Genomic DNA, 12,010 nt, shown 5'->3' on the forward strand with positions numbered 1-12,010 from the left:
ATAAAGGAAATAATGTTTAAAATGTCTTTAAAAGAAAATTTACACGTCGGACAACTTTGTATTTCCATTAATTAAATAAATAAGTGGTAATGACTGAATTAAATTTTAGATTTCTACTTTAAAATACATCATTTTATACGGAAAAGATACCTACATCGGTACACTGCAGCGACGCAGACGATCTCATTAAGGAAATAAAATAACGTTTAAAAACGTCTTTAAAAGAAAATTTACACGTCAGACAACTTCGTATTTTTTCGTTAATTAAATAAGTAAGTGGAAATGATCAAATAAATATTAGATTTCTATTTTAAACAATGTACATTGTTTTATAAAGAAATGATACCTACACAAAGCGCTCGGCATCTAATAGCAGGACCAAAATCATCATGCAAGTTTACGCGAGAAGTTTTTTTTATCCCAATTTTGACGGCCTAAAATATGGGTGTGACCATTACGCGAGTGCGACGATTATGCCATAAAAGAGGGTATTCACTTTCAATAATCCAACTCGGCCATGGTCCCGGCATGCCTGATTAAGGACCCTTGCACTGTAGATGCTACCTGCTCAGGTGCTCGCTGGAGCTGAGTGCCTGCCGTGATGCACAGCTCAAGTGACCCGAGAGATGGGAAACACCCCCACCCCTCCTCACCAACAAGGCAGCTCCCTTGCTAATCATGTGTCACAGCAGGAAACATTCAGGAACACCTCCGATCAATAATACTGCAAGTGTCTGTAAACACCAAGCCCATCCTAGAACCAATCACCAAGCAACTGACGGTAACAAGGCATCAAATGTATAGCAAAATGTCAAACTTATAGGTCTCTGAAAATTCTTTTTTTTTGTATTTGAGTCGAAAATTATTTGTGAATATTGAATGCTTTCCAAATCTAATTTTAACATACAGTAAAATGAAAAAAAAAGATAAATACACATGAAACCCATCTGTATGTTCGCCAATATTCCAAAAAAGATTGATTTAACGTTTTCTCCTTTTCTATGCAGCAAAAAATATTTTGAAGGTATTAACTAAAGGCATCCAGCATTGAATATATCATATTATGCCTACTAAGGTAGATATGCAATTATTTTTTTAACTTCAAACACTATTTTTCATCCCTTGCACTAATGTATGGTTGTATGATTTTTTTTGGACAAAGGTTTAAGGTCAATAATCTGACTGACACAAAACAAACAAACACTTTGATCATCAAAAAGGTAAAATAATATTTATTTACATCTTAATAAGGACCTTCGTCATCTAGTCTCTTCCTTGCTGTGTTTCTTTTTATGCTTATTTCTCTTCTCATCTGAAACACCCTCCTCGGCCGTCTCCTGCCTTCCATCGCACATTCCTTCCACCACGTCCGCACTTTCATCACCCCAGTCTCTCTCGCGTGATTTCCGCTTCTTGCGTCTTTTGCGTTTCAAGACGCCGTTCGCGTCCTCGGGGCGGGATTCAGGATCACCCGCCGCACCGACTTCTGCGCCCACGTCGACTTCCTGATCGCAGTTCCCCCTCTTCTCGTGCTTCTTCTTCTCCCGGGCGGAGACGGCGTCGCGCTCTCTCCCCCTGGACTGCTTCCGCCCCAGGCTGCGCAGCAACTCCAGCTCCTGGGCCTCCACCCTCGCCATCTTGCCGCTCAGGCCCATCCCGTGCCGCGCCGCCCTGCACACACGCACCGCCACGCCGTCACACCACAGCCGCACTCGGCCAGCCTTGCGTCCCAACTGTCGATGCAGCCAGTGGCGTAGCCAGGATTTGTGTATGGGGGGTGTTGAGAAGCATGAGCCCCCCCCCCCGTATTAATGCGGGGGTCCTCCCCCGGAAAAATTTGGATTTTAAGGTGTAAAATAGTGCGATTTTAGCAGTTTTCGGTACTTAAATTTAAATATTGTAATGGTAAAATTTTTATTAATTTTAATATGAAATTTGTTTGAATGATGAATAAGAAATTAATTAAAGATTTGGTGCTAAGGGGGTGGGGGGTTTGAACCCTTAAAACGCACCTCTGGTTACGCCCCTGGATACAGAACTACCTCCTCCTGAAGGATCACCTACTTTACAGTGCATATACGTCCTTACACCTTGTTTCACGTACGGTAACAGTTCCGTATAAAGTACTTTCATTATTAATAACCAATGTGCTCATCGTTCAGTTTAATATACAGTTAAACCTTGTTCATCCGGACTAAGTGTGACCAAAGGCAATCCGTACAGTCGAAAATCCGGATACGTAATCCACGGTGGGTGGAGAGCAAAATAAAATGTTTTAAGTTAGCAGACTTGCCATTTACTACGATAAAAAACTGTTTTTGTAATAAAATTACTTGGCACACGTGTTCTATATAGTTTACAAGTCATTAAAAAATATATAAAAATAACTTTTCACATCATAATATGTGCTGTTCCACAACAGCGGTGCTGTCTGTAAAACAAACACACTTGTAAACTAACTGTGGGCTTCTCAGCTCCGACGTCCTCCCACCAGCTTCTGCTACGAGCTTCGTGAACTTTGGGACTCAAAGCTAGACAGTGGCAGCATTTGGTGCCATCACCTTTGCTTGGTCAGAACAAGGACACGGAGAAATGTAAACACATAACTAGGTGAATACATTTGTAACTGTGAATGGGTCAATTGGATTCCTCAGCTCCAAAAAAAAAATATCTCAATAGTGAGTATGTACTAATAAATTACATTCTGCAGACTCCAAGCAGATGCACTTTGTATTGTATCCAGAACTATTAGGTTGTAAGGTGGCCAAAGTCATCAGTTTTTGAAAAATAATGAATATAACAAACACTTTAATTTAATACACATGAAATATTTTTTTAAAAATTAATTTTCTTTTAATATTATGCATATGAATATATATATATATATATATATATATGAATATGTGTATATGTGTGTGTGTGTGTGTGTGTATATATATTATGTCTATTAATTTTTTTTTTCCAAAACAAATATAAATAAATCCTTGTTTTGACTTCCTTTCTAATCTGGTCTAGTCCCACATCCAATTTAGACTTTAATAGTATTTGAACAGTTAACTCGATATCATAGACAAGACTTTTTGCTGTTTGATATAGTAGTGAGACCTTACTTAGAAAATTCTGAAACTGCCCAACTTTTTATTCCTACCGGACAGGGAAACTTCCAAACGGGATGTTTCTCGGAAGGGTTTTAAGGTTTCCACCGTGCCAGCTCACTCCCTGAGAGCCACGAGGCCGCGCCAGTGACCTACTTGTGCACGGTGCGACCGCCGCACGCCTGGAACAGCTCCTCGTCGGGCAGCGCTCGGCCGGGGGCGGCTGCCTCCGGCTCGTCCTCGTCCGGTTCCGGGACGCGATCGGCCACCTCGACGCTCCCCACCAGCGTCGACATCTGTCCGCACGCAACCACGACACTGCAGCGCCCGGCCTCGCCTCCACTTGCACGCACGAGTCCCCCCCTCCCTCCCCTCCGCCCCTCCGCCCACACAACCGTTCACTTCTTACACGGAGCAACGATGGCAGAATCCACTGCTCTCAACGACCAGATACACACACCTATTTCTACAAACTTGTCCAAGAGACAAGACACACACACGAACAAATATTATATAGCTAACAACCAATTTTTTTATCAAGTATTATTCTGTAATATAATTTTAAAACATACTATTTAAAAAAAAAAAATAAGGGGTAAGCCTTTCTATCTAAGCATAAAATTATCATGAAACAAGTACAGATTACAAAAAGATATCTAAAATAATATTTTTTCAATATTTTTGTGGGGGATACCATGGCTTCATAACAGTGTCTGGTTGAAAAAATTATTCTACATGTAGGCAAAAAAATTTTTTCAAGAGAGCCACGCAAAACTATGTTGGAGGCTGTATCTGGCCCACGGGGCCGCCTTTCGCCCATCACTGATAAAGAGATTAGATGCTACCATCTTTTAGTTTCAGCCTGGCATTGTCACATTGTCTATACAATTCAAACACAATAGAATCTTGCAGAGTCAGATCAATTGTAACTGGAGCTGACCTATGAAAAAAAAATTCCTGGAAAAAAATTAACATTAAAAAAAATGTACTAGCAGAACAAATATCCTTTATGCTATACAAAAACACTTTCAAAACATGCTTCACCTGTTGACTCAAGTCTCCCCGCGCAGTATAATTCAGCGTATCATGTACACTCCCTGCAAACACATGCTTGCGATACAGTACCTTGCGAATTCTTTGCAACCAAATAAAACAATAACTCTGCCCGTAATACAGATGAAATATTTTTTATTAACCTAAAATATTAATTTGTACTTTTGTTCCTCTAAATCATTGTGGGTTATCTGGAGTTCCGAGTTAAAAATGGTAGATTTAATGAGGTTCTACTAGTTAAAGTTATTAAACATTTGTACTAAAAGTGTATTAATTTGATTTGCTTTCATTTTAACTGGCCAGCATAGCTCAAATCAGAAGCTTATATAATCACCAATCGGTATCAGCAAAATAAAGGCTAACGATTAACATGCAATTTTGCAAACTACACGTTAAGAATAAAACGTAAAATACAACATCTAATAAAAAGATACCTTTCTTTTACTTCCATATTTTCTTTAGCATTTAGATTTGAAATTTTATTTTTCATATGGAACATCATTTTATTTAATATTTGGTAATTTATAAATAGTCTGTTACACAAAAAAAAATCAGTAGCAGCAATCATTATTTATACTAAACTATCAGTACCGCACTTTAAAAATTGCAAGTGATGATATGTTGCAGTTAGTATTGTCACACTGGCCATAATTCAAGTCACTTACACAAACTGAAAATTGCCTCATAAATTTCATCACAATAAATTTGTACGCAAATAATCTCTGTAATAGTAGCTTCATCAAAAATATGATAGTTGTACATTTTCGCATTAACTTATACCTGCTAAGTAAAGCAGTTTGTTGACTTACCAATACAAATATTTTATGAGTACTCAGATTATAGTACCATTTGACAGTAATCATTCTAAAATTTCTGTCCTTTGAGTCAGGGTTGGAAACAAACCAAGCCACCTGGTTTTATTTGGTTTAAACCAGGGTTTTTTTTATATGATAGTAATTTTGGTCCTCACCATGTTCAAATGAAAGCCATACAACATCCTGCTTTCTGCCACTCATGTTGAACCAGAAAAGTTACAACATCGAGGAACTGAAGTGCAGCAAATCCTCACATCTGCCTGGGACTTCACCACAGAAATGGTATTTCCCCACAGGAGGAGGATTCTCCATAGAATTCTCAATAGAATGGGTGTTTTCCACAGAATGGAGATTTAAAGTACAGTTGGGGATTTCCCACAAAATAGGAATTAACTAATTAATGTATATTTTTTTAATTTCAGAGGAACATTTAGCTGGTATGATTTACAACATGTATTCAGATAATTTAAATAGTCTTGATCAGTAATTAATCTTGATCAGTAATTAATTATTCCCGCTAATCACAAGACAAATTTATGACAAAATCTTTTTGTTGTTATTAGAGTGGAATAAGACACTCGGTTTAAAACATGGTTTAAACCGTGTTTGAAACCACTACGGTTTGAATCGGGCAACCCTGCTTCGAGCAGAAGCTATTCTCACCTGCTGGAACGTCCCAAAGGTGAGCTGCTTCTTCAGTTTGGAGGAGTGGCGCTTGCTGGTGGTCACATCCGCTGCTTCGTCGTCTCTCCCCCCCTCCACGCCATCCTGCCACACACCACTCACTAGTGACCACTCTGCTAGTGGGTCACTCATGCTCTACTGGCCTCTCTTTGGTCCTACTATGTAGCATATGTCACGGTAGCAAAAAACATGCACTCACTACTACGTTCGTAAATGCACACAACATTAAAAAACTTTAAAAAAAAAAAAATTCATTTTAAAAATGGGGGAAAACTGCAACATACAGCATTCTGTAATGAACTCCACTTAAAATTTTTTTGCATATTAATAAACACAAAATTTAACGATTTTTTTAAATCCAATTTCATTTTTTAAACAAAGGATTATGGTGTTATTGTTTTTATTTTTATAAAAGCTCAAAAAACTTACTCCACCAAGACCGAGGTAATATTTATATGCTGCATATTTACGATGAAATAATTTGTAATAAGTTGGTTTAAAACAGATACATTTGGAACAATAAAAATAAATTAGCGAGCACTTGTGGTTTGAAAGTTATTCAATTAGAGAGTCACAATAAAAACAAATTAAATTAATTTTTCGAACCATGCGCTCTGGTATAATGTTTTGTCTTAAATAATGACATTCCCTGTATTTCAAGCATTAAAAGATTATATTTTTTTATTTTATTTAAGTTTTGGTTAAATTCTACTTAATTTCATATTACTTTGCGTTTAGGTGCTATACGGTGCATTAACTTGCATTTCGATATTATGTGGTGTCAACGTCTAATAAATCGATGAATGCCGGCTGCATGCACGAAAAAGTTTCCCATTACGCACATTGTCCCGTTTCGCTGTGTCCCGTTACGCTCATTTTATATTGCTCTTTGCTAACCTGAACCTCCTAGCATTGCGACCGAGTCCGTGGCGTAATTCTGTTTTCATGCATTTCAATGTAACATATTCATTGCTCTTTGCTAACCCGTTCCTCCTAGCATTGCTGCAGAGTCCGTGGCGCAAATATATTATTTTTGACTGCATCTTGGTGTTGGGTAAGCCATTTTCCTTCACATCATCCTTGAAACTCCCCCATTAGTTTCCTACTTTTCCTATCATCGTCCTATCCTTAACAAAATAACACAGATTGGAAGAAGTTAAATAGCATATGTATAAAAGTTATAGTTAAAATAATATCTTCATTAAAGTAATAAACATGTTTGAATTAATGAGTGCAAATAAAAGTAAATTTATCAATTAAATTGTAGATTTCATTTCACTCCTTCTTTGTATCCATACAAAATAGTGATAATTCAATAAAAATGATTAACTATCGTCCGTAAACCGACTTTACAGACAACCAATTTTTTTTTTTTTTTGGAAATATGTTCCTTTCTGTGTATTTCCATTTATTTTAGAAATCACTATTATTATTTTTTTATATATTCATAAGAACAAAAGAGTTTCAAAGGTGTGCATAAAGCACTTACAAGAATTTGAAACACAAGACAAGTCTTACTTTAAGTCACAAGATATTGTATACCTGTTTGGTGGATGGGGGAAAAAAATACATATTTTGTACACTAAGTAAAATTATGTAGTTGTAGGTAAAACTATTTTGGGCAAGACTGATACTACCTTTTTGTACAAACTATCATACTGTATTGTAGATATTCCTAATCTTGAATATTTGATAATGTTATCGCTAGCATCTTGCAATAGAGGATGTTGTAACGTTAAGGTCAAGCAGGGGCGTAGCCAGGGGGGTGGGGGGGGGGTTAGGGGTTCTAACCCCCCTCCCCCTTAGCCACCATTATTTTTCTTATCTGAAAGCAGGTTAGTTAAAAGCCTGAGTGTCTTACTGCTATCACCGGCCACTGCACTGGAGGGGAAGAGTAAGCGAGCCCTACCGATTCTACTTCCCTTCCCCTACCCCTGTCGCGAGCAGAAGCTATAAGGTTGCGATGCCGTGACGGGTCCCAAGTTTTCAAATATCTTACACCTATTGTATTTAACCAGCGCGGTAATTATAAGCAGGTGGTGACTGGGTGACTCTTCAAGCTAAAGCTAATTGTTTCCAGGAATAGGCCAGTTCTGACGAAACCCAACCATTTTTATTCCTTTTTTTTTTTTTGTATTGTCAAGCCTCGAGCATGATTTATGATTTTGAGTGGACGTGGACAAGGCACTTGGATTGATTAAAAAATCTTTAATTAATTTCTTACTTCGTCACTCTAACAATTTTTTTATTAAAAAATTAATTATATTTTTACCATTACAATATTTAAAGTTAAGTACCGAAAACTGCTCAAATAGCACTATTTTACTCCAAATCCTGGCTACGCTACTGAGGTCAAGAGACTACCAACCAAGCGCGGCAGGGCAACAGATAAGCATTCTACCTGCAGTCAGGAGAACCTGGATTAACATCCCGGTTCATCCATCCTGATCTCTGGTTCTTCACGGTTTCCCCACGTAACTGCAGGCAAATTCTGGTTCCTTACTGCCTAATCTGATACACTTTTTCTAACCATAAAACTTACTTGGATTCACTCTTTGTTCAAAATTGTTATAGTTCCAAAATTAACTGTACATATTTCCTCAATAATACTAGACTAAAAATTCCTCAATTTAATACTCTTTTTACTTCACACTTTTTGCACTCTCCACAACTAAAATGACCTCATCTATAGACTCACCTTGAACCATGTTACCCCAATCGTGAAATCCAGAAGTTAATCACTCCACTTACTCCACTCACAAGTCTAGTAGCTAAATTAAAAAAAATATATATATATATATTATATATATATATATATAAATATATATATAAATATATATATATATATATACATTTTTTATATTTCTAAAAAAAAATATAAAATTATATGTCAACATTTAATACTTTCTAGTAGTGTTATTATAGTTCGTTGGTCTTTATTTTTGAATTTTTTGTTCTTGTAGGGTTCCTTGATTGTACGTTTTATTACCATATCACTATGTATGTACTTGATAGTTTCCCCTATGCATGACCATATTTGCAATAATTCTGACCTTAAACACTTGCAGCAGTTGGGACCGAGATCTCGGGGCAGGGGGCGGGCAAGTCGGGAGGAGTGGGTGGCCCCTACAGTAAAGGAGTCCAGGGTGGCCACTCTAACGCCCAAACCCAGCCAAACCGTAGCGACTGGAGTTGACAGTCTTTTCTGCCGTAAGAGTTTTTCCTGTTAGTATTTTAGCTATTAATATTATTGATTATTAATGTTCTAATTTATCTGTCATTAAATGATATGTTCTTATATACCGTTGTGTACATGTGGTGTTTCTGATGCACTAGTCTTTTTGGTTTTGTTTTGTTGTCCAACTGTGGACGTGCCTACCTGCTGTGGTTTCATCTCAGGTAAGCTTCCCTACATTGGTGCCGATAAGGCGGAGGGGTCCAGGTATTTGCAGTGACCATTTTGTCTCCCATCTTTGTTTGTTTTAATTTTGTATGGTCTTTTTTTTATTTTCTGTTTTGTACCCGTCTGTATGTGTCGTGCCCACTGCTAAAGCCCTAGGATTGTTGGTGGGCATGTTACAATAAGATGAACAGCTAGGACGCCCCGGGCTAGTGACGACGGCTGGAGGCTCCTGCAGTGTGATCGCGACACACACCTTCTTCCTCCGAGGCCCGGTGCTGTTGCCGGCCACTCTGTCGTAGGCGCTCTGCCACCAGTGGTTGGTGAACTGCTCCGCCGCGTCGTAGCCCATGCCCAGCTTGTCGAACTTCATCTTGGGCCTCAGGCACTTCGCGATGCCGTCTTCGTTCTTGCCCAGCCCTTTGCCTGCAACCGTGCGGCAGTAGGCCGGCTACTTTTTACTTATCAAAATTTACAGAAATATAACCTGTGATGGTCAAAGAAAAAGGATAGCTCTATCAAGGACAGATAAGCACAGGCTTAAAGTGTTTCTACGAAATAAAAACTAAATCATCTCTTGTCTTCAGAGTCTGTGTAGCAGATTGTGTGATTCAAACCAGAAGCCAAAAAGTAGATGTGTCTGGCCATATAAGCCAACATTTTAAAAATTAAAATATTTCAACATCCAACCTCAATTAAGGAGTAAGAAAATTGTCTGTAAGATGTCGGAAGCCAAGAAAATGTCTATAACATTATTGCTATGAATTGAAACGTTGTATATTTTAAATTATTCTTCTACTTTCTAGGGCAAAAGTAAAAAACTACGGCTCCTTTGTATACCCATTAAGAAATTCAATGGTTTCTGGCTTTCCACAAAAATTTTCATATGTATTCAATGTTCAAGGTAAAGGCCCGGCCAAAATCAACATATGCCAAAGTTTTACACAAGCACATAAGTTGAATTTCAAGTAATTCAATCGGACTTGTTACAACCGTACATTGTGATAAGCATTTTCAGTAAATTTCTAACATAGTGACTTTTTTGTACATACAAAAAATTAAATTTTGATATTTTTTTTCTTACACTACAGGTGTTACTCTATTTACCCTGAAAAGTGCATTCCAAAATTCCTTACAGTTTCTTACAAATTACCTTTCTAAGGTTACATTGATGCAGCTGTCGCCATATTGTTCTTTATTTGTTATTAGCGTAACCAAGACTGTTCTCCATGAGAGATTGGCCTGATCGCCCGTACTCTAGTGTGACGTAAATTTATTTATGACATAGCGAAGCCAGTTTTCTAAAATACGGGGATATTTAATGTCAATACATTACAGCAGGGCCACGGATGTTTTCCATCCTAACTGGTTTTCCAATCTTCAGTTAGGCAGGAGGGGGCTGGGTCTGATTAGTAAGACAATAAAGGGGGAGGAAAAGAAAGTAAAAAAAATGGCATATTCTACTTTGGTGAGGCCAGTGATGGAATAAGCCGCAGCCATTTTGGACTTGTACCTCGGAAAGGAAATTTCAAGAACTATAAAGGGTACAACGCAGGGCAGCGAGATGGGTGATAAGTATTTGAAGGAGAAGGGATGATGAAGAAACTAAGGTAGGACACACTGCAAAGGAAGAGGAAATAAGAAAGACAGGTAAAATTGTTTATGGATTTGTTAAAGGGGGGGGGGGGGGGGAGGGAGCTAGGAAAAACTAAGAGATAGGTTGAGCAGAGGGGAGTATAGAGGGTGGATGGGTCATCAGTGGAAGATCCACTGGGAGTGGAGATGCACGGGAAGAGGAAAGCAGGTGATTGATTGATACACTTGTGATTGGGCTTCCCCTCTGGTGGCATGGAGTCCCCCCCTCCCCCCATTCCCTACTCAACTAATTTCTGAAGCCTTTTCCTCAAGTCCTTCCCTCTTCCAACATGATCACTTCTCCCTCTATACACCCCTTTGATCATCCTGTCTCTCAGCGTCTCCCAGACACCCTCGCTCCTTGTCAACATAAGATACTTAACCAATCTCTATACTTTCCTCCTGTGTAGTGTATCCCACCCCAGCTCCTTCATTATCACACATGGCCTATGCGTCTCACCCTTCGCCAATTCCCTCCTCCAAATACCCATCGCCCATCTAGTCGCTCAGGTATTTATTGCAAGGACGAGAAGAGAACGGAATGAGCTTTAGTGGAGGCTATTAGATGTGAGAGGATAGACAGACTTGAGGAGGCTTCAGAAATTGGGAAACCCAACAGCAAGCGTTCGAACTAATCTAACGTATACAATGGGTTATGGTACAGAGGCAACAACGCCAGTACATATAGCATTTCTGTACGTAACAAACGCATAAAATATGTATTTAAGTTACACCCATAATTTAAGAAAATACCTTCTTTCCACCCATACTTCAGCAACAAGTCTCGAGCATAATCCATTTTCGTAAACAGTGTACAGCCTTTTTTTTTTTTTTTTTTTTAATTGGATAGTGGCCTACAGCATGATGCCCACGGCCATAGTTCAGAGTGTCTGTACAAAGTAGTGATGGGTCGTTCGTGAACGATTCGTTCAAAACGAACGAATCTTTGAGAGAACGAAATCTTGCGATTCGTTCGCGATGTAAAGAACCGGCTCTTTGAGAGCCGGTACCTTGAAAGATTCGGAAGAACGAAAACGCGGAGAGAACGAGAGAACGAGAGAACGAGATGAGAGAACCGGTCACGCGCCTGGTCTGATTCGTTCGTAAAATGATTCATGACGTCAGGAGTAGACTTGTGCATAATAGTTCGCGACCGGGAGTGTTGAGTGCGGCTGGGGCTGTATTGCGGCCCGTCGATTATCGCGCAAGTCACGGCGAGACTGTTTCTCGCGCTACTTGCGCACCTGGGGTGGGAGGTGCTTGCAGGTCTCTTTCTTATACACATGTTTTTTTGTTTTGTTTTTTCTTCTCTCTTTCGTACTATTGAA

At 38.8% G+C, this 12,010-nt stretch overlaps 1 protein-coding gene across 2 annotated transcripts; it reads right to left on the bottom strand.

Annotated features, from left to right (window-relative positions):
- Positions 1-1,204: 1,204 nt before the first annotated feature.
- LOC134534269 (G patch domain-containing protein 4) lies at positions 1,205-11,576 on the bottom strand. 2 transcript variants are annotated; one of them, XM_063372568.1, is made up of 5 exons: positions 11,436-11,576; positions 9,304-9,473; positions 5,627-5,731; positions 3,252-3,391; positions 1,205-1,671 (listed from the first exon to the last, which is right to left on the bottom strand). In XM_063372568.1, exons 1-5 carry the CDS (start codon positions 11,479-11,481, stop codon positions 1,260-1,262), a joined length of 873 nt encoding a protein of 290 aa, XP_063228638.1. In that variant the 5' UTR covers positions 11,482-11,576; the 3' UTR covers positions 1,205-1,259. The 2 variants fall into 2 exon arrangements, with proteins under 2 accessions (XP_063228638.1, XP_063228639.1); XM_063372569.1 differs by having other exon boundaries at positions 9,304-9,498; positions 11,436-11,486.
- Positions 11,577-12,010: the final 434 nt, after the last annotated feature.

The sequence above is a fragment of the Bacillus rossius genome, chromosome 7 (genome assembly GCF_032445375.1).
Source record: "Bacillus rossius redtenbacheri isolate Brsri chromosome 7, Brsri_v3, whole genome shotgun sequence".
In the NCBI taxonomy this organism is placed as follows: Eukaryota; Metazoa; Arthropoda; class Insecta; order Phasmatodea; family Bacillidae; genus Bacillus; species Bacillus rossius.